Raw genomic sequence first — 26,683 nt, 5'->3', positions numbered from 1 at the left:
GAAATCTCTTGGATATTCTTTGTGTCATTTAAAAATAATTTTTGTAGGAGGCCAGGTGCATTGGCTTATGCCTGTAATCCCAGCACTTCATGAGGCCCAGGCAGGTAGATCACCTGAGGTCAGGAGTTTGAGACCAGCCTGGACAACATGGTGAAACCCCTTCTCTACTGAAAATACAAAAATAAGTCAGGCATGGTGGCACGTGCCTGTAATCCCAGGTACTTGGGAGGCTGAGGCAGGAGAATCGCTTGAACCCGAGAGGTGGAGGTTGCAGTGAGCTGAGATCACGCCACTGCACTCCAGCGTGGGTGGTGGAGTGAGACCCTGTCTGAGCAATAAAAAAAAAATAAATAAATATTTTTGTGGGAGCTAAATGTTAAGACCACATGGACACACAGAGCGGAACAACACACACTAGGGCCTTTTGGAGGGTGACAGGAAGGAGAGAATCAAGAAAAACAACTAATGGGTACTAGGCTTAATACTTGGGTGATGAAATAATCTGTACAACCAACCCCTGTGACACAAGTTTCCCTGTGTAACAATCCTGTACTTGTACCCCTGAACTTAAAAGTTAAAAAAAATATATTTCTTTAAGCAATGTTCTGAACAGGTGGTCTCTTCAGGCTTTACTTTTGTTGTGAAGTCTTTAACACAGTCCAAAAAGCAGGTTTCTCTAAGTTTATTGTAGGTCCCAAGAAATTCCTTAAAGTGTTCTGAGTAGATTCTGTTATTTATACAGTCATATATTTCCGGCCTTTCTGATGCATGAGTTTCCTTTCTGCTCTGGAAAAATAGTTGTTCAACCTATCCTTGAGTGTCTCCAGTAAGGCCTGATATCTTATTTAAGCACAAGCTCTTACAGCCGACATCAGTAGGAGACTGAGAGTTGTGGGGCTGGACAGGCCTAGCTGGAGAAGGGGGAGGGTCCGAGTCAGGGCCTCAACCCTCAATGTTTAGTAATCTGTTTTTCTTAGAAATTTTGTTAAGTTGTTAGATACTGTATTTTTTTCTCTTTGTGTGTTTAAATTTATATTTAACTACTTTTAAAAATAATATTTATATAGTTAATACTTGGTCTTTTTGGCCTTTGGAAGATTAATTTCCCAGAGGCACTGACTTTTTATCTTTGGCTTCTAGAGCACTGGTAAGTATAAAATTTCCTATTCTTAATGATTTTTACAGCAGTTGATTGTATTTTAACTTTTATAATTCAACTACTTTAAGAAATTATAAAAAGTCACCTTGAGTCCACATTATCGATGTAATTTATCTCTGTAATTTAACACTGGAATGTGCATTCCAATCAGAAACCACTTGATTGTTTACAGTGAGACTGAAGCTCTTAGTTTTTGTTTGTTTTTGAGATAGAGTCTTGCTCTGTCACCCAGGCTGGAGTGCAGTGGCGTGATGATAGCTCACTGTAGCCTCGACCTGCCAGGCTCAAGCAATCCTCCCACCTCAGCCTCTTGAATAGCTGGGGCTACAGGTGCGCACCAGTATGCCTGGCTAATTTTTTAATTTTTATTTTTGGTAAAGATGGGGTTTTGCCATGTTGTCCAGGCTGATCTTGAACCCCTGGGCTCATGCTGTCCTCCTGCCCTGGCCTCCCAAAGTGTTGGGATTATAGGTGTAATCCCAGCTTGCTGGGCCAGCTTTTAGGGTTGATGATATTTAACATATTTTCTTGAGATTCAACAATTTTAAAAGGTACCTATACGCAATATGAAAAGGGAAGGTAGTTTTGTTGGTTTTCTGTATGCGATTAAGTAATTTGTTAAGATTTTGTCCTCTTCAGTTCAATATAATTGCTTCGGTGTCCAGTGTATTGCCTAGGACTGTGATCAAGTTGAGAGCATTAGAAGGTTATTCATTATAACTTTGCACTTATGGTTTAATTATTATTTCACAGTTGTTTGATTCACATGCTGCATTTTTTTACTTCGTTTCTGTCTTCTCATTTTCTAAGCCCTAAATTGTCTACTTTATTTTGAAGGAGGCTGTCTGCGTTAGTTTGGGAAGTCAGATATATAGAACATAATGCCAGAACATTTAACGAACCTGAGAGTGTAATTGCAAGATCAGCTAAAAAGATAACTGACCAACTTTTAAAATTTATCAAGTAAGTAATTTCGTAGATGTTGTGTAAAAGTGACTGCATATTGTGCTATTAACAATCATTTAGTTTTGCCGGGCTTGGTGGCTCATGCCTGTTAATCCCAGCACTTTGGGAGGCCAAGGCCGTCAGATCACTTGCGGTCAGGCATTTGAGACCAGTCTAGACAACATGGTGAAACCCCGTCTCTACTAAAAAAATACAGAAATTAGCCGGGCGTGGTGGCAGGTGGCTGAGGCGGGAGAATTGCTTGAACCCAGGAGGTGGTGGTTATAGTGAGCCCAGATCATGCCATTGCACTCCAGCCTGAGTGACAAGAGCAAAACTCTGTCTCCAGAAAAAAAAAAGGAAAAAAAAATCATCTAGTTTTATTTTTTACTCAGAACTATCCTCTTTTAATGCTGTACTTTAGATGACATTTCTTTACATACATAATTTCAGTAAAAGTCTGAAAAACTGAATAATTCAGTTTTTCAACTTTTTAAAATTTTGAAATAATTTTATACTCCAGAAAGTTGCCATTTGCCTTTTATCTAGTCTCCCCTTAGGTTGACATTTTACATAACTACGGTATACTTAAGAAATGTTAAAAAAAAAAAAATCTTGGTACCATGCTATTGACAGAAAGTGTAGAATTTATTTGGATTTCACTAGTTTTTACACCCTTTTATGTTTCAGAATCTAATCCAGAATCCCCATCAAATTTAGCGTTTTGTTTTCTTAGTCTCCTTCAATTTTTTCTTGTCTTTATCACCTCATCATTTTTATGAATGTTACTTATTTTATAGAGTATAGTTATGTTACTTATTTTATAGAGTATACTTAATTGGAGTTTGGTATTTTCTCATGATTATGTTGAGTTTTAATCTGTTTCAGATTATGTCCTGTGAAAATGTTTGTTTACGTGTGAATATTCTATAGATTTTCTTAAATTCAGAAGTCAATTCGGAATCCAAGAATGTAAACTGACTTGGAAATTCAGACCCAGGTTCTAGTCTGCTCTATTCTAGTGAGCATTCTTAATTTAGAAACAGTGCCATCATTTTCAGCATCTAGCTGAAAACTGGGGAGTAACTGATTGCTTGTCAGCTTTCCTGGGTTGACTCTGTCCTAAGTCTTGGGGACTCATACTTAAGTTACCTCCTCCCCAGAATCACCTTCTTGTTCTTACTTCAGGAAAATTATATACCCATTTTTGTCTCCTTTATGCTTAGATATCTGTATTTTAGCATTCTTTTTTTTCTACTGTGTGTACAATAAGATACTATTTGCTTTAATTTCAATTCCTTTTTCCCACACACACACACACACATATATATATGTGTGTGTGTGTGTGTGTGTGTGTGTGAAAAAGGAATTGAAATATATATATATATATATATATTTTTTTTTTTTTTACCTTAAATCAACTGTTTTCCTGGTACTTATTGTGTGAATACTGCTATTGATGATACTTAGAAAAACTCATCCATGTAGTCATCCAATTGAGGCCATACATATATTATTTCTGGATTACCTGCTTAATTTGGATACATACTTAACGGAAAACAAGAAAAACCTTCAAGATGCTAAATTAGGATTTAAGATGGCTAGTTATGTTCACAAAGGGTTGGGGGAAAACCTGATACTCCTCTGTTTGAAATTAGGCATGTATAGGTTGGTGAACTGTTTATATTTTAATGTATAGTTTGAATCCTTGCCAACAAGTCACTAAATCTGCATACTATTAAAGTGAAAATTTGTTTTTTAGGAATCAACACTGTACAAATATCTCAGAACTTTCTAACACATCTGAAAATGATGAACAAAATGCTGAGGATTTGGTATGAAGTTTGTTGATTTTATAATGGTTTTTGTTAATTTCAAATGGTATTTTTAAAAAGTGAAGAAGAAAATGTTGGCTTTCTAGTACCAACTCTTGCAGTAGTCCAATGAACAAATAGGGCATTTGATAAAAATATATTTTTGAATTTTCTAGATGATTTATGAGGTAATTTGTTTTAGCTAATATCAAAATATATCTAAGTGAATAACTTTAGGTGTGGAATATATTTTCTTTCTATATTTTAGCTAGTGAAAGGTGTATTATATAAAGTACCTTGGAGGCTGGGCACAGTGGCTCACACCTGTAATTCCAGTGCTTTAGCAGGCTGAGATGGGAAGATCGCTTGTGCTAGGAGTTTGAGACCCTGTCTCTATAATAAATAAAAAAGTTAGATGGGGGTGGTAGTGCATGCCTGTACTATAGAACACAAAATCCAGAAACTATAGGAATCTGTATGTTTCTGGGGATTTGTGGATAGAGGTAAAACACAAGTTTTCTATTTAGGAAATGCATGAAGCGTCTTTTTATAGCTGTAATTTCAAATTTTAGAATTAGTTCATGTTCTTAGGGAATGAAAAAGGATTATTAAGAATGATTGTTTTTTTTTTTTCAAGCCTGGGTGCCACAAAGATCATCTGGTAGTCTTTCTTTGGAGATTTTGTTAATAACATGTTATAACTCTGGTAATACCAAATGTCTTTGATATGTTATTTATTAAGATTATATTGTTATTTTCTAATGAGACTCTAAATACTTAAGGTGCTCTGATTTTATTCCTAGGATGATAGTGATCTTCCTAAAACATCTTCTGGAAGAAGGAGAGTAAGTTACTCTGCACGGTTGACTTTTGTAGTTTCTTTTTCTTTGTTTTAAAATCAATTCAGGATTTTAGTTTTTGTCTTTGAAAAGTTGTATCAATGTAGATACTGAATATTTTATTAGCAAAATGTAGATACTGAATATTTTATTAGCAAAATGGGAGAAATTACTGGAAAGGTTTAGTGGGAGAGTTGGAATTTGTACTGTATTATCAGAGTGAGATGGAGTAAGAAGAGGCCATTCAAAAAATAGAGGCTACCACAGGAAAGACAAAAAAAGTAGAGAAGTATGGCATGTCATGTCCATAAGACTGTTAAGGACTGGTGTAGAGGTTGGATGTTGAAGTGACCAAAGTGGCTGTGGCTGTTTCTGGCTGTTATGATTGGGGTAGATTATGGTGATATTGAAATCCAAGGATTTCATTTAAAGTAGAGAATCAATTGAACAGCCAAAATAGATAACACAATTTGAAGGATAAGAAGGTGTGTATTAAAGGAGATGAATTAGGAGTTTATTCCAAGAATATAGGGTGAAGGATGGGTACCTAGTCAAGGATATTTGCTTGGAATGGAGAGGAAAGGAAAATTATGAGACCTTTTTAGGGAAAACTAACTAGGATTTGGTGACTGAACTTTTTTTTAAAAATGGAGATATGTTGGGATGATGAGGTTGAGGGGTAAGGAGAAAGGTCTATGGAACTAAGTTTATGAAAGTGGGTAATCATAATGGGGTATCATCAGCAGGCTTTGAAGTTCAAATATAGAGTAATTAAAATTAAAGGTTATTAATATGAAAATGCTTAAGACATTTTAGCCTAGATCATTTTAAATTTCCTCCAAATGCTCCTTAAATTTAAGCTTTTTATGAAATATTAATTTATACCATGTGCTTGCCTTCCAGAACACTGAAAAGTTAGAACTAAAATACTCTAATTTGATTAGTCATTTTCATTTAATTTTATTTCTAGACTCCCAAGTGTTTAGTATTTGTATTTATTTGCAATGTCTGCTGCAGCAAATGACAAATTTAGTTGCTTAAATAATAAAAATGTATTACCTGATAGTTCTGTAGTAGAAGTTTTCATGGGTCTCTAGGTCAGAATCATGGTCTTGGTGTGGCTAGAAGCTCCAAGGAGAGTTATTTGCATTTTCCAGCTTCTAGTGGGTGTCCTCACCTTGGCTCCAGGTCCCCTTGTTCCATCTTTCAAGCCAGCAACGTAGCATTTTTCAGTCTTTCTCTGACTCTGACCTTTCTGCCTCCCTCTTATAGTAACTTTTGTGGCTATACTGGGTCCAAGCAGTCAATTCAAGATAATCTTTAATCTCAGGGTCTATACCCTTAATGCAAAATACCTTTTCTCATGTAAGGTAACATAGTCATAGGTTATGAGGATTATGATGTGGACGTCTTTGGTGGGGCCATTATTCTGCCTATCATATTATCAGATATGCTTCATATTCTGCGAAAACAAATATAAACCTGGGAGGTGAGAGGTCATGGAATAGCCTTTCACTAGATAATGTGCTCTCATTAGAGTATGCTTTTCGTAGCTAACTTTGTAATATTTCTGAAATTGGTTAAGTTATATCAAAATGTGTTACATGCATAGTTTAAAAATTTCATTTCTGGAAAAATGTGTTGAGAGCAACATATATGACATTGTGTTTTTATAGAAGACAGTAGATCAGCTACATTTTTACCACAGTCTTACACCAATAGTGTGATTTTTCTTAAGACTGTGAATGTATTTTTAGGTCCATGATGGGAAAAAAAGCATCAGAGCTACGAACTATGTTGAAAGCAACTGGAAGAAACAGTGTAAGGAACTAGTGAACTTAATTTTTCAGTGTGAAGATTCTGAACCATTTAGACAACCTGTTGATTTGGTTGAATATCCAGTAAGTTTCCATTGTTTAAATGTTTGGGGCTTTTCTTGTTTTGCAGTGAGGAAATTGGGGTAGAGTTATTAAACTTTAAAGAGAAAGATACCTAGGCTTTATGTTAACTTTTTTGCTCCTATCACTAAGTTAGTGGTAGAAGTATTGTTTTTACATAGTTTTCTTCAATTTATAGACACCCTTGTAAACTCATTTAAGAATTTAGACTTAGATAACCACTATTACATAACAATGGGATGGATCTACTTAGATTTCTATCTAAGTAGGCCCAGCACTAGGAGAACTATGAATTGGATAAATGTGTCTGTTTGCACTCTTTAAAAAGGGAAATTGAAAGATGACTTTATAAAAAAAGTTGGATTATAACAGCACAGAGTGACTGTAGGATGCTTGGAGTATATACAGCAGGAAATAAAACCATCCCATGTGTCACTAACAATAAATAGACATTAACATTTTGGTATATTTCTTTCTATCTTTTCTTTGTTTTTATACCTCTTTTTAAACATTAGTAATGAATTTTAAGAGTCCTCTAACCTTTTCCTCTCTTCCATCATTTCAAATTTTTTAGAGATCTGATGCATTTACATTTCTAGAAGCAAGAAATGAATCTATGAATTAAATATTGTTTTTAAAACCTAGGACTACAGAGATATTATAGATACCCCAATGGATTTTGGAACAGTAAGGGAAACTCTAGATGCGGGAAATTATGACAGCCCTTTGGAGTTTTGCAAAGACATCCGGTTGATATTTAGCAATGCAAAAGCATATACACCAAACAAAAGATCAAAGGTAATTTTTTATGTGGTTTATTAAAAAAAAAAAAAAGCTTGATCTGTGTAGATAATTTTCCAGTGTAATAGTAATTTTTTCCACTGTAATTTTCCACTGTGTAGTAGAGGTTAGAACATTAAAGATAAGTGAATAAATTAAGACTATTATAAAGAAAAGAGCTTCTGCTACTGCTCAGATATCTTCAGTTTTTGCCTTTCATCAGTTGATGTTTATCATAATCTCCTTAAATTTTATAAGCAAGTGGGGATTAATGGGAGTAGGCATCAACAGAAAGTGAACAAATTTGATACACAGAGTAAGAGCCTCTGTGTTTTGTATGTATAAGGATCTTAAGTGGATTGGAAACATAGATCGAGACTGTAAGAATATTAAAAGTAAAAAGGAAAATCTGATCGTGAGACTGCTGACAGCATAAGAACATTTGGATTTGAAGAAGCAACACGTGAGCTATCTGATTAAGACCACAAATAACGTTACAGAGTCAATGCTTGATGTGTTAGAAGCTAATATTATGACACAGGGTTTTTCTTTTTCTTTTTTTTTTTTTTCTTCTAGCCTACTCAAGTGAAGTGGTGACACTGGGTTTTTGAGAATAAGCTTTATATTGAAAGTTGACTCCTAAGGAGACAGGAGTGAATTTCAAATCTGACTCCGGTGCTGGCTTTAAAGCAGTATTTTTATTTTTTATTTTTTTTAAAGAAAAGGTTCAGGGCATGGATTCTGAGATTAGTAGGTGATTAGTGGAAGGAAAGGAGAGGTCTGGAAAGTCTTTGGGCGTGTATAGTTATTTCTTTATGTTATCTGATGGGTTGCATGTGCAAATTTGGGGGAAGTTAGTGTGAAACATGCTGGAAATTCAGGCTCTGAAGTCAGCAGGCTCATTCTTTGCAGACTCCACTTGGCCATACTGGTTTTAACCAGTTTCAGCCAGTTCTTCTTATCTCATAAGCAGAGGGAGTTTCAGTGTTTTAGTAGGTTGGGTTTCTTTCTTTTTTTTTGTCATTTTGTAAACTTAAGAATTTTTGTTAGTTAATTGATTTCTTTAACTCTTTGGGGCACAACAGTTTCAGTAGAATGTTACTAAAGTTTTGTTAACATGTTATACATTGGGTAACTTTTCAAAACTTGATGAGGCCTGTAATCCCTGGAATTTGGGAGGCCAAGGTAGGCAGATCCCTTGAGGTCAGGAGTTCGAGACCAGCCTGGTCAACATGGTGAGCCCCCTTCTCTACTATAGATAAAAAAATTAGCCCGTGTTGGCGCTTGCCTGTAATCCCACCTACAGGCACGAGGCATGAGAACTGCTTGAAATGAGGCATGAGAGCCACTTGAACCTGGGAGGGCAGAGGTTGCGGTGAGCCGAGATCACGCCACTGCACTCTAGCCTGGGCAACAGAGCAAGACTCCAGGTAGCTCATGTGTTGAATAATGGTAAAAAGTCATATTTAAAGTAAAACACTTGTTTGATCTTACAACATTTTTTGGTGTCTACAATCAGTGACATTAACTGTTTTGCTTTAACTGCATTTCCCCGTCATTACTTAATATTAGACTCCTCCTGCATTACTGCCTCTAGTCTCAATTTGAGAACTCTTTGTTGGATTCAGGATCCACACTGCTTGCTGGATCAGTTTAACGTTTAAGGCTAACGTTTTTCCAAGCTTGGGTTTTTGTCAAAGTCACCATTTGTAAGACTGTTTGTTTTCAGAGACAAAATAAATTTCATTCAAGTCTTCCCTGCGCCCCTCAAATACATGTTTGAGGACACATACCATACAATTCACCATTGAAAGCTTATAGTTCAGTGGTTTTTGGTATAGTACATTGTCAGTTGTTCAAAACTATGGTTAACTATATATAACATAACATTTGCCATTTTAGCCATTTTTATGAGTACAATTCAGTGGCATCGTTTATAATCTTTCTAAAACTTTTTCATCATTCCAGACAGAAGCTCTGTAACCATAAGCAGTAATTTCCTCTCACCCCCAGTCCTTGGAAACCTCTATCTTTCTATGTCTGAATTTGCCTGTCCTAGATAATTTCATATAAAAATTGAGATCTTACCATATTTGTCCTTTTGTGTCCAGCTTATTTATTTCACTTAGTGTAATGCCTTAAAGGCTTATATGCATATTGTAGCATGTATCAGAACTTTATTCCATTTTATGGCTGAATAGTATTAAAGTGTGTGGGTATACCATATCTTACTCATTCATCTGTCGATGGCCAGCTGGGCTGTTTCCACTTCTTGACCATTACGAGTAATGCTGCAGCAAATTTTGGAATACACATATCTCTCAGAAACCTTGCTCAATTCCCTTGGGTATAGACCTAAGAGTAGAATTGCTGGGTCATGGGATAATTCATGTTTACCTTTTCCAGGAACCACTGCACTGTTTTCCATATTGGCTGCACCTTTTTACATTCCCGCTGGCAATGTATAAAGGCCACAGTTTGTTCACATCCTTGCCAACACTTGTTGTTTTTGGAGCTTTGTGTGTGTGTGTCTCTTTTTTTTTTTTTGAGCCTGTCTCACTCTGTTGCCCAGGCTGGAGAGCAGTGGTGAGATCTTGGCTCACTGCAACCTCCAACTCCTGAGCAATTTGCCTGCTTCAGCCTCCCGGGTAGCTGGGACTACAGGCTTGTGCCACCATGCCCGGCTAATTATTGTATTTTTAATAGAGATGGGGTTTCACTATATTGGCCAACCTAGTCTTGAACCCTTGACCTCAAGTGATCTGCCTGCCTCGGCCTCCCAAAGTACTGGGATTATAGGCGTGAGCCACTGTGCCTGGCAGAATAAAATTTATATATATGAAATACTGAAAATAACTGTCAAAGATTATTTCAGATTAAGTATAACAAATTTCACATTCATTTGTAAGCATATATATATGTATATGAGAAGCATGTAAGAAATTCGTATATCTCACATACTTTTTAAAAAAGTTTTCTGGTATTGGAGTGTCTTCGCCATCCACTGCCATGCACAAGACTTATATTTAAGTTTTGAGCATTAGACTTTTGCACTTATTTTCAGGAAAGGTTGAGGAGGATAGAGTAGTTCTGTACATACATAGCTGTATCCAAAAGTATTTAAGATTTGATGTTATTTAATGGTAAACATTGTTAAAACAGAAATCTTTCATATGCATTAACGTTCTAGGTTATACTTTCTACTACTGGATGCAAGGTATTTTTGTTTCAGTTTTAGAGTTAGGTGGCATTGAAAACAGATTGCAGATAAAGACTGGTATATAAAAGTGCTTGTCCCTTGCCCCAAAGAGACACAGCACTTTTGTAGCCTAAATAGCAGCCTTAAAACCAATCAACTTCCCATCTAACTTTGGGAGAAGGGTATATTTTGGGGTTTGTACATACAGATGTTAGAATAGGCAAAAACAGTTGAGATTCACTGACATATAGACACAAGTCCTGAATGTAGATGCTTGACTTCAAACTACTTTCTTATCATCTGAGAGGTATGTATTTGATACTTCTTCCTTCCAGATGTTATTAAAGGAAGGGGGTTGGAAACAGAAGAAATGGTGATAGCCATTACCTATAAGCAGTGATATAATATATTGCAAGGGATCTCAATGATTACAATTATTTCTTAAGTACTTTTAAGGCTATTTTGTAATTCTACTTTGTTTTTATATCCTTGCAGATTTATAGTATGACCTTGAGATTATCTGCCTTATTTGAAGAAAAAATGAAGAAAATCTCTTCTGATTTTAAAATTGGTCAAAAATTCAATGAAAAACTTCGAAGAAGCCAGAGGTTCAAGCAACGGCAAAATTGTAAAGGTGACAGTCAGCCTAACAAAAGTATCAGGTAAATTGGTTATGGCAATCTTGCTTCATTTATTTATTTAATTTTGGAGACAGAGTCTCACTGTGTCACCCAGGCTGGAGTGCAGTGGCATGATCTCTGCTTACCACAACCTCTGCCTCCTGGGTTCAAGTGATTTTCCTGCCTCAGCCTCCCAAGTAGCTGGGACTACAGGTGCACACCATCACATCTGGCTAATTTTCATATGTTTAGAAGAGACAGGGTTTCACCATGTTGGCCAGGCTGATCTCGAACTCCTGACCACAGGTGATCTACCCACCTTGGCCTCCCACAATGTTGGGATTACAGGTGTGAGCCACCACGCCCAGCCTATTTATTTCTTTTAAAAATTTTTATTTATTTTTGGAGACGGAGTCTCTCTCTGTTACCTAGGCTGGAGTGCAGTGGCGTGATCTTGGCTGACTGCAACCTCTGCCTCCCGGGTCAAGCAGTTCTCCTGCCTCAGCCTCCTGAGTTGTTGGGACTACAGGTACACGCTGCCATGCCTGGCTAACTTTTTGTATTTTAGTAGAGATGGGGTTTCACCGTGTTGCTCAGGCTGGTTTCGAACTCCTGAGCTCAGGCAATCTGCCTGCCTCAGCCTCCTAAAGTGCTAGGATTGCAGGTGTGAGCCACTGTGCTCGGCCCTATTTATTTTTTGAGACAGGGTTTCACTGTGTTGCCCAGGCTGGGGTCTAGTGATATGATCATGACCACTGCAGCTGCAACTCTGTGGTCTCAAGCAGTCCCGCTCAGCTCACCTCAGCTTCCCGAGTAGCTGGGATAACAGGGGTGTGTCACCAAGCCTGGCTGGTCTCAAGCAGTCCCTCTCACCTCAGCTTCCCGAGTAGTTGGGATAACAGGGGTGTGTCACCAAGCCTGGCTGGTCTCAAGCAGTCCCTCTCACCTCAGCTTCCCGAGTGGCTGGGATAACAGGGGTGTGTCACCAAGCCTGGCTGGTCTCAAGCAGTCCCTCTCACCTCAGCTTCCCGAGTGGCTGGGATAACAGGGGTGTGTCACCAAGCCTGGCTAATTTTTAAAAATTATTTTTTGTATAGATGGGGTCTTGCTATGGTGCCCACGCTGGTCTTGAACTCCTGGGATCAAGATCCTCCCACCTTGGCCTCCCAATATGTTGGGATTGCAGGCGTGAGCCACTGCGCCCAGCCTGTATGCATTTTTTTTAAAATTTAAGACTGTGTTATTTAATCTTTAGAGTACTGTACATTCTGAAAAGACTAGTCATGGTTTTATAGCTTGAAAGCATTTCTGTGAATATAGAGCTGTTGTATTGGTTTGTAATTCTATAAATATGTAAAATTATAGATTTTTTTCAAATCCTATTAAGGATTATTTAAAGTATCATTTGTATTTTGCATAAGAATTGGCTTTTTAATGTAGAGCCGGAGTCCCCAACACCTGCTCCCCGTGTAGACTGGGCCACACGGTAGGATGTGATTGGCTGGCAAACAAGCATTACCACCTGAGTTCTGTCTGCTCTCAGATCCGTGGGGGCATTATATTTTCATAGGAGCAGGAACCTTGTTGTAACTGTGCATGTGAGGGATCCAGGTTGTGTGCTCCTTATGAGGATCTAATGCCTGATGATCTGAGGTGGAACAGTTTCATCTTGAACTCTGCCCACTCACTGGCCCCAGTCCCAGTCCGTGGAAAAACTGTCTTCCGCAAAACCGGTCCCTGGTGCCAGAAAGGTTGGGGACTGCTATGTATAGAATAATGTGATTTTTATGTACGGTCTTTTGAGCATTTGATTGTGTAAGGGAAAATGTACCCTTGATATAATGTACCTCAGTATTACTGAGGATTATTTGTAAAGAAATGTAAAATGAAGGATTTATTAACTTTCTCAGTAATTGTATATTAATTTACACTCTATATTCTTTGACTATGTAGTTTAGATTAATATCACATTTATAGGTACTTTATGTTGTTACAGTATAAAAATTGAGTTGTGCAATGTTTAGTTTGTTTCCATTTATATTTTCAACTGTGCAGTATATCCCTTGATGGGATTTCCTTGTGGTTGCTCTGGGGACTACACTATGCATCTCAATCTACTGCAAACAATCGATTTTATATTAATACTATTTTTATTACACTACATATAGGAACTTGGCTCTAGTATAGCTTCCTTCCATCCCCTTCCTAGGTGGTGGTGGTATCAGATCACTTTTTTTTTTTTTGAGATGGAGTTTTGCTCTTGTTGCCCAGGCTGGAGTGTAGGTGGCACGATCTCGGTTCACTGCAACCTCCGCCTCCCAGGTTCAAGCGATTCTTCTGCCTCAGCCTCCTGAGTAGCTGGGATTACAGGCACCCGCCACCATGCCCAGCTGATTTTTTGTAGTTTTAGTAGAGACGGGGTTTCACCATGTTGGCCAGGCTTGTCTCAAACTCCTGACCTCAGATGACCCACCCGCCTCGGGCTTCCAAAGTGCTGGGATTACATGCGTAAGCCACTGTGCCCGGCCTTATATTTACTTTTGTTCTCTCCCTCGATTATTAACGGCATTTAAAATTTTTGATATTACAGGCTTGCGTTTTATTATATAGACAATTACTGCTTTAAAGAATTGTGATTAACTTTAAGCTTCAATGTCTAGATACCACTTAAAAGGCTCTTTTGCTTTTGTTTTAAGAAACAGGGTCGGCCGGGCGCGGTGGCTCACGCTTGTAATCCCAGCACTTTGGGAGGCCGAGGTGGGTGGATCACGAGGTCAGGAGATCGAGACCATCCTGGCTAACATGGTGAAATCTTGTCTCTACTAAAAAATACAAAAAATTAGCCGGGCCTGGTGGTGGGCACCTGTAGTCCCAGCTACTCAGGAGGCTGAGGCAGGAGAATGGCGTGAACTCGGGAGGCGGAGCTTGCAGTGATGAGCAGAGACTCTGTCTCAAAAAAAAAGAAACAGGGTCTCGCGCTGTTGCCCAGGCTGGAGTGCATGGTGTGATCATAATGTCATCGTAATGTCAAGCTCCTGGGCTAAAACAAGTCTCCTGAGTAGCTGCAATCATAGGTGTACACAACTATGCCCAGCTGATTTTTAAATTTTTTGTAGGCATGGGGTCATGCTATGTTGCCCAGGCTAGTGTTTGAACTCCTGGCTTCAATTTATCCACCTGCCTTGGCCTCCTAAAGTGCTGGGATTACAGGCATGTTCGGCCATTTCTTATTGTTTTAAAGGAAAATAGGATTATCTCAATATTCATTCACCCAGATTTCTCACATGCCTTAAACTTCCATTCTCCTTTCTCATAATTCCTGGGCTAGTGGCCAACCATGGTGAATGGGTGCAGTTAGATGTAAATAGTCTGGTCTTGGGACAAAAACCATTTTGTTCTGATGCCTTTTTTTTTTTTAACTTTTCCCGTTTAGGTTTTGTTGATTTCTCCTCTTAACCATATTCTGTCTTTAGGGACACAGAAATAAGAGAGGAGAATGTTGGGTCCTGTTGAGGCTTACATTGGTAGTATGAATGAATGCCTATATTACGTAAATGTTGGTTCCTCTTAGCATTTAATCCAAAGAATGTAAGGTATTCAAATAATTTTCTGTAACTCTTACTTGGAACATTGATTCATTACTCCAAATTCGAATAACAGTGTGTTAAATTTAGAGTTAGGAAATACTACTACTAATCAGTGCCAGAATAAAATGTTAATAGTGAATATTTTAATGTTTTGATCATAAAATTACTCTCAGTTTAAGAAATATGATATACTTCTATTTAGTCATTCTCTGTGAACCAGTTATCTTTGTATTTTGTTAAATACTGTTTCCTTTGTTCATATGTTTGGCCAGAAACCTCAAGCAGAAGAGGTTAAAATCTCAGACAAAAATAATTCCTGAGCTGGTAGGTTCTCCTACCCAGTCTACCTCAAGTAGGACAGCTTATCTTGGAACCCACAAGACAAGTGCTGGTGTCTCTTCAGGTGTTACTTCTGGTGACTCTTCAGATTCAGCAGAATCATCAGAAAGGAGGAGAAGAAATAGACCTGTAACAAATGGTTCTACATTATCTGGTGAGAAGTGAAATATTATGTTATTTCGTTGCTGAGCACCCAAGTGTGTAACACTGGCCGTTACTAGAGGTTTAGAGGAAAATATAAAGATGTGGCTTGACACTGAAAGAACTTACGGTTTAATGGAAGAGATAAACGTAATAAACATGGAACAATTTGATTATATTCCATAAGTGCCGTGCTTTGTGAATGGTACATTTATATTGAATTTTCAATTACGTGATACATAGATTCTTCACACTTGGTGTGCAGCATTTGAAGTTTTTGTATCTTTTTAATTTAAAAATTAAGAAGTACTGATAATCATGTAAGTTCAAAGCTGATGACCTAGTAAATTCGAAACTGTTCATGTTGTTGCCATCTGGTAGCATAACTAGCTGATGCTAACTTTGTTAACGTTGTACAAATGAGGCTGTGGTGTGTATCTACTTCTGTATTGCTCTGAGTGGTTTTGCTGAATTATGACGATAGCATACTATTTACTATTATAATTGAATCATTTATACATATCTTCTATTACCTAGTATTTCAATAAATAGTATTGACAGCATTGAAAAACATGCATACAGATAAAAGCTTGGAATGGAAGTGGACTGTGATAAAATGTGGAGAAAGACAAGCAAGTTCATGTGTGTCACATTAGAACTGTACAGTGTTTTAAGGGATACATTCATAGCATGGAATGTCCAATCAGAGTATGCTGGAGTAATTGAAAATGGCACTAGTGATAAGTGGACACATTACAGCCTAGTAGCAACTATGAGAAAACGCACTGAAGGAAAGAAGGATGCATTTTGTGCATATGAAAAGACCGTTTTGGGGAATGTTACAAACAATGGGATCAAACAGGTAGAGTACAGTCAAAGTTTAGCAACTTTCAAGCCTTGCAGAACAGTTTGGATTACGGAACTGGGTTCCTTATTGAGTGATAGAATCACATTATGTTTCAGGAAGATTAAGTTTGGCAGTGATGTGCAGAGGGGGAGGGGAAGAGCCTGGAAACAGGGAGTCAAGGTGATGGATGGTAGAGTTGACAGGAGTAGCTGAGGTGGACAAACAGCAGAACAAGTTCAAAGGATGAACCACAACTTGGTGTCTAGTATTTTTGTATCACAGCCAGTTTTCTTTTCTTCCCTCTCTCTCTCTGGTGTAGCTTACAGAAATGACCTTACTGTGCTGTTAGGAAGGGGTAAAAGGATGGTGAGAAATGCAAACTATGTCTTCTGAAATGCTGGAATTGAAATGATGGTGTCTTTTTTATATGAAATACCTGTCTGGTATCACAGAAGGAAGTAGATATGGAGCCAATTAATTTAATTAATTAATTTATTTTTGAGACAGAGTCTCTTTCTGTCGCCCAGGCTGGAGTGCAGTGGCACGATCTTGGCTCACTGCTACCTTCCCCTCCCGGGTTCAAGTGATTCTTCTGCCTCAGCCTCCCCAGTAGCTGGGATTTCAGGCTCCTGCCACCATGCCTGGCTGATTTTGTATTTTCAGTAGAGATGGGGTTTCACTATTTGGCCAGGCTAGTTTTGAACTCCTGGCCTCAAGTGATCCACCCACCTCGGCCTCCCAAAATGCTAGGATTACTGGAGTGAGTCACCGTGCCTGGCCTGCAGCTAATTAAATTTTTAATTGGAAGTCTGTTTATAAAATACATACACTATATTTTGTAAATCGACACTAGGATTAATCTGTTATTTTTAGAAATAGAATTAAAAACTTTATTTGGAATGCTGATTATGTACCTTTTAATACTCCAAATTTCATCAGCTTTTTTTGGGAATGGTTTTTAAAAAACACATTCTAAGCATTTCAGGAATCTGCTTTTGTAGTAATGTTACGTAATGTTCAGAGTAATGTTATGAACTGCTTGCTTATGTGTGTAAAGACAGGAGAATATATGTAACTATTTACACTTTATTTTTCCTAGAAAGTGAAATGGAAGATTCTTTAGCTACCTCTTTGTCATCATCAGCTTCCAGTAGTTCTGAGGAAAGCAAAGAGAGTTCCAGAGCTCGTGAATCCTCCTCACGCAGTGGGCTATCCAGAAGCAGCAATCTCAGGGTAACCAGAACTAGAGCTGCTCAAAGAAAAACTGGTAAGAGACTCAGTAGTACTTTTATGGAATGTATATCAAAAGAATCCAAAAGTTATAAATTGAATAGATTCTTGATTTAATGCATCTACATAAGATTAAGTTAATGTCCTTTAGGTTTCTTAGATTTAGGAAGGAAATGAATTTTGGCATTAAAAAGTGAAGAAAAGGCTGGGTGCAGTGGCTCACGCCTGTAATCCCAGCACTTTGGGAGGCTGAGGTGGGCGGATCACCTGAGGTCAGGAGTTTCGAGACCAGCCTGGCCACCATGGCAAAGCCTTGTCTCTACTAAAAATACAAAAAATTAGCCAGGCATGGTGACTGGTGCTTGTAATCCCAGCTACTCGGGAGGCTGAGGCAGGAGAATCGCTTGCACCCAGGAGGCAGAGGTTGCAGTGAGCCAAAATTGCACCATTGCACACCAGCCTGGGTAACAAGAGCGAAACTCCGTCTCCTCCCCGCCCCCCAAAAAAGTGAAGAAAATCATTAAAATAATAGTCATTTAAAAATGTTGAAATAAGGAAAATCTTTTTAATCTTATTGTTAACCTTATTTCTAGGTCCTGTTTCATTAGAAAATGGATGTGGCAGAAAAGCCACTCGAAAGAGAATCTATTTAAGTGATTCTGATAACAATTCATTGGAGACTGGTGAAATTCTAAAAGCCAGAGCTGGAAATAACCGAAAAGTCTTACGGAAGTGTGCTGCTGTGGCTGCCAATAAAATAAAGCTAATGAGTGATGTAGAAGAGAATTCTAGCTCTGAAAGTGTCTGTTCTGGTCGGAAGCTGCCTCACCGCAATGCTTCTGCTGTAGCTAGAAAAAAGTTATTACATAATTCTGAAGATGAACAGAGCTTAAAGTCAGAAATTGAAGAAGAGGAGCTAAAAGATGAAAAACAACAATTACCAGTGTCCCGTTCTCACGCTGCCCAGAGTAATGTTGATGAATCTGAAAACAGAGATTCAGAGTCAGAAAGTGATTTGCGGGTAGCCCGGAAAAATTGGCATGCTAATGGTTACAAGTCCCATACTCCAGCACCTTCAAAAACAAAATTTCTTAAAATAGAGTCTTCCTCAGAAGACTCTAAAAGTCATGATTCAGATCATGCATGTAACAGAACTGCTGGCCCATCAACGTCTGTGCAGAAACTTAAGGCAGAGAGCATCTCAGAGGAAGCAGATTCTGAACCAGGAAGATCTGGTGGTAGGAAATACAATACATTTCACAAGAATGCGAGTTTCTTTAAAAAAGCAAAGATTTTGAGTGACTCAGAAGACTCTGAATCTGAAGAGCAAGATAGAGAAGATGGGAAATGTCATAATATGGAAATGAACCCAATTTCAGGAAATCTGAACTGTGACCCTATTGCTATGTCTCAGTGTTCCTCAGATCATGGTTGTGAAACTGATTTAGATTCAGATGATGACAAAATAGAAAAACCAAACAATTTTATGAAAGGTAATTCAAAACATTTATCTTTGTTCACTGATTTACTCTCACCATCCTTTTATTTCTCTTACACACATTGATTTTTTTCCCCCCTGAAAAAGTTTCCCTTGAAACTTTCTCTTTGCTGTTTCCCTCCCTCCCATGCATCCTGTTAGCCTTTTCTGTTCATCCTTTGTATTCTTATGTGCGTGCATAACTTTTTATTGAGTATAGTTTTAGTCACCTAACAGGCAATCTTGGCCTTAAGAACTATGTCTATTGAAGATTTCACTTCTTGTATTGATGATGGGGATATATTACATTAGAGATGGGCTTGAATAAAGCAGAGAGGGGCACATTTATAAGCTGTGGTGTTGATAGCTTAAGTAGTAGACAAAAAGGGTAGGAGTATTTAAAAGAGATGTTAGTAATAGCAAATAAAACAGTTACTGAGCTGTTTCTATTAGGAAGTTTTTCTAAATGCTTTCCATTATAAGCAGTTTAGTCTTCATTTCTTTTATGAAGTAAGTACTAGCATTATTGTTCATTTTACAGGTAATAACTGGAGCACAGAGTGGTGAAATAACTTGTTGAATTAAGATTGTACTCCTGGTACATGGGGATTGATAAAATACCGTAGAGCAGAAGACAGCTAAAACTAAGATGAAAAGTAATTCTGTGATTGGGGCTTGGGGAGTTACGGGGAGTTTCAGAGAGGCTGGGTGTTAAGTGATTACTTTGCATATGCTAGTGCTATGGTAAACAGTTTAGTTGTATTCATGTTAATATAGTGTCAAGATCATGGGGCGTTATTGATGAGAATGTGTTGAATTTGTGAATGGTGCTGAGGATGAAAAAGTTACTGCTTTAAAGTACGGTCATGTGCTGCATAACAGTGGTGGTCTCATAAGATTATAATGAAGGTTAAAAATTTCTATTGCTTAGTGAAGTAATCATAACTGTCCTCAAGTCCTAGTGCAGTGCGTTAGCTTTTCTGTTTGGATACACAGACACAGACTTACCATTGTGTAACAACTGCCTGCAGCATTCAGAACAGTAGCATGTCATACAGGTTTGTAGCCTAGGAGTAATAGGCTATAACCAAGGTGTGTAGTAGGGTGTACTGTAAGGTTTGTGTAAGCATACTCTGTGATGTTTGCTTAAGACGAAATAGCCTAACGATGCATTTCTCAGAACATATCCTTGCTGTTGAGCAACATATGACTATACTAAGAGGTGTGTACCATTCCATTCACTGCGATACCCCCTTCAAATTAATACGAATTCTGAACTTGTTTTTAATATTGAACATATAATTCCCTTAGACTTACAAAAGATTAATAGAAATCTGCTCTTTAACTTTTAGATTCTACATCACAAGACAATGGACAAAGCAGAAATATTTCCAGGAAAAGGGTCTGTTCCAGTGACTCAGACAGTAGTTTACAGTTGGTTAAGAAATCATCAAAAGCCAGAACAGGTCTCCTGAGGATTACTCGAAGATGTGCAGCTACGGCTGCCAATAAGATCAAGCTCATGAGTGATGTAGAAGATGTCAGTTTAGAAAATGTGCACACTAGAAGCAAAAATGGAAGGAAAAAACCTCTCCATCTTGCTTGTACTACAGCTAAGAAGAAATTGAGTGATTGTGAAGGAAGTGTACATTGTGAAGTACCAAGTGAACAGTATGCCTGTGAAGGCAAGCCACCTGATCCTGACTCCGAAGGTAGTACAAAAGTGCTTAGTCAGGCTCTAAATGGAGACTCAGACTCTGAAGATATGTTGAATTCAGAACACAAGCACAGGCATACCAATATTCACAAAATAGATGCACCTTCTAAAAGAAAAAGTTCCTCTGTTACATCTTCAGGAGAAGATTCAGAAAGTCATATTCCAGGGAGTGAGACTGATAGGACATTTTCTTCAGAGTCAACCTTGGCACAAAAAGCTACTGCAGAGAATAATTTTGAAGTGGAACTGAATTATGGGCTGCGCAGGTGGAATGGCAGAAGACTCAGGACCTATGGAAAGGCTCCTTTTAGTAAGACAAAAGTGATTCATGATTCACAGGAAACAGCAGAGAAGGAAGTAAAAAGGAAGAGATCGCATCCTGAATTGGAAAATGTGAAAATCTCTGAAACAACTGGGAATTCAAAGTTTAGACCTGATACTAGTTCCAAATCATCAGATTTGGGATCTGTAACTGAATCAGATATTGACTGTACTGATAATACAAAAACCAAAAGGAGGAAAACGAAAGGAAAAGCAAAAGTAGTTAGAAAAGGTAAAACTTTTACAGCTAACATATCTAAAACTGTGAGACGTCAAAGACAAAGCAAACGCCCTAGGTTAAGTGTGGATGATAATGACTGGGAGGATTTGGACTATGCAAAATCTAAAAGAGTTCTTCGACGTTCAAAAATAAAAACGAGAAATCAGGGTAGAAGGACTGTGAGATACCATGATGGGGATGATGACAGAAGTTTAGAAAATGTGTTAGATTTCAATGGTTGCACCTTATGACCTTGAGGGAAAGCCAGTTCATTTAAGAGGAAATGGACTGGAATTTATGGTGAAAGCTGGCTGTTAAAATTATTTTTTTGTCTTACAATTCAGGGAATATATTTATATTTTTCTATGAAAAGTTATGAATGTGACTAAATCATGACTGTTATTTTTATTTGCACTTGCTGGTCTTTGTAGCAGCATTCAGCACAGGTGCCAAAATATGCTTCATTTTGGGGGCAGATCTATTTTGACAGTATTTGACTACATATAGCAAGAGTTTGAAATATGTTAAACACTAGACATCCTGGTTATCAAAACCAATGAGCATTACTTTCATGGCAGCAAGTGTCATGCAGTTATTTTCTGAATTTGTCAAAGAGGCAGTAGTTTCTAACCCCTGTTCTATAGTAGTTACAACAATTTCACAACCTATGTTTACAGATTCTTCATAAATACATGCATACTGACACTATAATCATGGGAGGTGTAACCATGATTAGTAGGCGAGGTACCTACCACTTTTTTTTTTTTCTTTCCCTGGCTACTTGAGTAGAATGCATTATACCAGATCTGGTCATTTTCGTTGAAATGGTTTCTAATTTTCTTCCCAAGTGCTGTTGGGTTTTTTTCTTTTTAAGGAAAACGTTGTCACTTTTATGTTATAAACTTGAATTTATAAAGTGCTGGTAAATTATTTTTAATGATTTGAGTGCATGTTTTAAACCTCTAGGACCAGAGCATAGTCATAACATTTTCTTTTAAATTGTGCACTAACAAAATGCTATATAATCTGTCTTCTGTCCAAGATCTCCTAGTTTCCATTGTAGGGGATTTAACCAAAATCTTGCTCTTCCATAATCTTACTCTGTGAAATAGAGGAATTTGTGTGCCTTAGATTTAGAAGTGTGTTCTTTAATAGAGTGTACAGGGCTAAAAGAGTATTTAAGTTAATATGTAGGTTTCCCCCATCTGTATTCCAATTGTAGAGGTGAGTTTTGTTAAGAGTACAATTGCAAATCTTACCTATATAGGAAAATAGCTAAATGTCATTCTCCATCTCTTTGTTTTAGTTTACTGCTTCCATGTGCAATCCTAAGCATTCTTTGCTGGGGCAACTAAATGTATCTTTATTAGTGACTTCTAGTCCAAATAGAAGAAACTGTCATGTTTTATAGGAAAATAATTTTATAATCCATTTAAAGTGAAACTTTATCACACAAATAGTACACTTATTTTCTAACCAAATACTTGATAGGTTATGCTACTCCAGTGTAGATGGCCATTCCTAACTTGTTTGTGCCTGAAGATGGACTTGATTCAAATGGTTTACATATTTAGTGGGTAAGGGATATGTTACAGTACCCCACCTGTAAGTTATTTATTAGCCCTAACTGTGTTTGATTTCAGACAAAATTAACCCTTTTCTCCTGTGTATCTTTGAAGTGGCAGATAAGGTGAAGCATCAGACTGGTATCAATATTAGACAATATTATTTATTAGCCCTAATTGTGTTTGGTTTCAGACAAAACCTTTTCTCCTGTGTATCTTTGAAGTGGCAGACAAGGCGAAGCATCAGACTGGTATTCATGTTAGAGAATGTTCTGAAGTGTTCCTATTTTGTAGTTATCTATTCCATTTGACATAGTAGAAGGTACATTTTCTTTCTACTCTGATGCATGGGGAAGGATGTTTTTGGACATTATCAACTGAGATAGGTGGGAAACCTCCTCTCATTTGTGGCTTAGAGAGCTATCACCATTTCAGAACTATGATGCTTTTCTTCTCAGAGCTTGTGTTAAGTAGATAGTAAACAGATTGATTCATGATAATTGTCCTTGACTAAGACTGAAAAGACTAATGGGATGCCTTTTACTTTGCTAATTTTAAAAACTGGCGATAGATGTCAAATCCATTAATTTATTTAAACTCTTCTTAACTTTCTCTTTTATAATCTGTTCTCAGGTTTTAACTCCATGTTTACCATCATTTGCAGAAAGGTACCAAAAAAATCCATAAATATGGAATACATTCATAAGTACATACATTCTTTTGGTAAAACAATATTTTGACAGTTCAGGCTTCATTAATAGAACTATTCTCATTATTTGGACTGCATTAATTGGTCATTGACTGGCCATCCAATTACCATTTTTTCTTTCAGTCCAAAATAGTTAGACCCTTGCATACAGAAGTGGTATTTTGGTTTTTAATTAGATTTGGTTTCATCAGAAGAAGCAAGAATGGACCTGATGTCTTTAAAAGCATAGCCGACAATGGTAGCTTCTCAAGTTATGAAATAAAACTGAGAGATAATGGAGAAAATAATTTTTATGGGTTTTTTTGGTTATGGTGCTATTCCTAAGGTTAACTTTGAATATGTGACACACACACTCCTAAGTACCTTTAAGGAAAATTAATAAATCATTAATAGTTAAAAATGTTTACATTGAGCACTAGAACATGCTTGGCTTTTTTTTTTTTTTCTACGTGATGCAAAATGCCCAGGGATTTAATGCACAGGTGTACTTTAATGTTTAGGGTCAGTTTGTAGTATTCTTGAGAAAAAGATAAAGGGTTATAATTTGAATGTGAACTGATCCAGAAATAAGTGCTGTACCTTTCCACTGCACTTGAAGTTCAACTTAATGGTGTATGTGAAAAACAAAAACTACTTTGGTTGTGTATGTCCAAAGTCCTATGGTTTTATTCATTTATGGTTTTAAAGGCTTTGAAGTACTCAGATTTGATTTTTGCTTTCTTGGAAAGACTCACTTTACCAAGCATATAAAGGAAAAATGATTCCAAACATTCACAAGATAGATGAGTGTTAACAAAGCTTTCTTTTTTTCGTGTCCTCCTTATTTAAAAAGGTATACTTACAATGTGAAGTAACTTATGAATAAAAGGAAAAGTTTATCCCATATTCAAATAATTCCTAAGGTCAGCCTCCCTTTTTGTAACTGGCAAATATCTGATTAAATCATTTCTAAGTTGATTCATTCTTGGAAACAATGATATAGCAGTTACAGCTTGTAAATTACAACAGAAAGGTTCCTTTCAAATAGTAGAGCTGCACCTAAAGAGGAAATTGGGTTTATAAGAAAATGGAGGCAAAGAACTTAAGTTTTAAGAAAAAGCACTTCAAAACAGAAGGGCAAATGGAAAAGGGGGATATAAAACAAACCAATAAAAATACCATCTGAGGGTGTTACTGTCCAAAAGTAAAGAATAAGATGCATCACTAAGCCCTTTGCACTCGTTATGACCTCGTAAGTAAAAATTATCACTTAGAATAATAAGGGGTGCACACTACATTCCCTCTGTCTTCTAGACTTTTTTTGTAGAAGAATCAGACAACAATTTACTAACCTCCCTGTTTGATATTAAAAACTAAATAGGAAGAATTTTGATATTTTCTGTTAGTACAAGTTGAACTTGATTGTGCCAACTGAAACCCCAGAGGTTTGTATATCAGTAGAACGCAAGAACATTGTTAAAGGTGCTTACCATCTTTTTTGTTTTCCTTTCCACTCCATTGTATCAATTTTTTGAGTAACTTTTAAATGGCTAGAAAATGGTCTTTTTGCTTTGCCCTTTTATAGCTGAAATAACCAGCTCCATTCTTTTCATGAATAGTAAGTTGATATATTTATTTATCAGGTATCTTGCAGTTGTCACCAAATACTGTAGTTTTCTTATGTTGTATGGAAATTGTAGTTCAATTATTTTAATGTGATGGAGTGCAACAAGTCATTGTAGAACTTTTCACCTGTCAATGTTGAAGTTATACCTCTGAATTTCTGCTGTGGATATCAAGGAAATAATAAAGCAGAAACCCTAAGAAATTTGCAACTTAACAGTTTGAGACTGTCTCTTATCCTACTATTTGGGAAGAGAAGGAATACATTTGTCAAAACTAGGTGAGAAAATAGAGCATTGTGGGAAAAATTGAGTCCAACTAGATTAGCAAATGTTAATCCCTAGCTCAAACTGTGAATAGTAAGGATTGAAAAGTAAAGTATGTAATGCTAAGGGCTGTGTTGTCTTTTCTTATGATTTTAAGTTTTAAAGGCTGTTAAATTACAGAGATGTTGCCTAAGGATACATGGGGATTCTCAAAAGTAAGAGATTTTTACCTTTTTCATAATCTGCCAAGCTGGTTCCTAATATATTGTTAAATTGGTAGAAAAATATCTTTAAATTGGTGTCTGCTGAAGAATTGCTTTTCTAGATTTGGTGGAGGGAGGGGAGAGTCACATCATTTGGATTCTACCAATCCGCAGGCTCTATCTTTGGCAACATGTAAATAACTAGACTATGCATCTGTTTCTCAAGGATGGCAAGACCAAGAGTTTGAATTTAATTATCAATGCTATGGTATACTTTCTGGTCATATTTTAGTTATGTCAGTTTTAAGGTAAGTTTTTTCATTTATTAAAGCCCTTAAATGAGATTTTAGACTGCCAAAGAGAAGAGGCAGTCCAATTGACCTAACTGAAATGAGATGACCAGTATATAGAGCCTAGATGGACTGTAGCAGCTCTACCCCTTTGTTTTACAAGGTAAATCATTTTAAAAATTACCTTTTTTGATCAGTGGGTAAAAGTTAAAGGGATCTTTAATTTTTAATATATTCAAGTTAATTTTCTAAATGTGAATCAGTCCTTGGACTGCAACTATATATTCACCTACAAAATCCCAATCAAAAAATTACAGGAGCCTGTCAAGCAGATCTTTAGTTTTCCATTTCACATAAGATCGTTAATGTTCTAAATTAATCTATTCATTTAGATGATTTTTTTTGTCAGTTCTTAAATGGGGTATAATAAATTTAGCATTTTCATCTTAACAAGCAAAAGGGTTAAAAAACAAAACAAAATACTACTCCAAGCCAAATACATTCTAGCTGGTTAATTCCAGACTTGTCCCAAATGGTTCCCCAACCTCTTTTCCACTGGTAATTTCTCTTCATGCAGGCAGAATATAGGGGTGCGAGGGCTGTGAGTTTTACATATGAGCTTGGATAGGGGAACTGAAGCGAGTCAGGAGCACTGCTGGAAAAGGGGTTTGCCACTGGATTGTCTGTGGCCTGGTTTCTTTCCAGTAGTACAGTAATAGGGTAGATTGAAAACAAGTATTTACTTCTGATTCTGCCTACATTTAGTGTGAAATGCTCTTAAGGTATCGCTTCTAAAAAGCAAATTAAGCAGTTAAGTATAAGGTCCCTGAATTCATATTTCAAAATAAGTCTTTTATGAGATTTTTATTAAAAATTGCAATAGCCATCACAAATCTGAGTTTTTCTAGGGGTGAG

At 37.1% G+C, this 26,683-nt stretch overlaps 1 protein-coding gene across 6 annotated transcripts in view; it reads left to right on the top strand.

Moving 5' to 3' along the window:
• Positions 1-26,683, top strand: part of BRWD1 (bromodomain and WD repeat domain containing 1) — a 127,837-nt gene that overhangs the window by 95,298 nt on the left and 5,856 nt on the right. For 5 of the 6 annotated variants that reach the window (XM_024239366.3, XM_054542520.2, XM_054542521.2 and 2 more), the window contains 10 exons: positions 1,997-2,122; positions 3,867-3,939; positions 4,722-4,763; positions 6,515-6,658; positions 7,301-7,453; positions 11,130-11,296; positions 15,114-15,334; positions 17,268-17,435; positions 17,992-18,891; positions 20,228-21,145. In XM_024239366.3, the coding sequence (XP_024095134.3) occupies positions 1,997-2,122; positions 3,867-3,939; positions 4,722-4,763; positions 6,515-6,658; positions 7,301-7,453; positions 11,130-11,296; positions 15,114-15,334; positions 17,268-17,435; positions 17,992-18,891; positions 20,228-21,145 (2,912 nt within the window). Of the gene's footprint in view, positions 1-1,996; positions 2,123-3,866; positions 3,940-4,721; positions 4,764-6,514; positions 6,659-7,300; positions 7,454-11,129; positions 11,297-11,686; positions 12,439-15,113; positions 15,335-17,267; positions 17,436-17,991; positions 18,892-20,227; positions 21,146-26,683 lie in introns of those variants that run through there. The other variant, XM_063720900.1, reaches the window with a different exon arrangement.

This window comes from Pongo abelii, chromosome 22 (genome assembly GCF_028885655.2).
Source record: "Pongo abelii isolate AG06213 chromosome 22, NHGRI_mPonAbe1-v2.0_pri, whole genome shotgun sequence".
Lineage (NCBI taxonomy): Eukaryota > Metazoa > Chordata > Mammalia > Primates > Hominidae > Pongo > Pongo abelii.
This window is presented reverse-complemented; position numbering and strand designations above follow the sequence as displayed.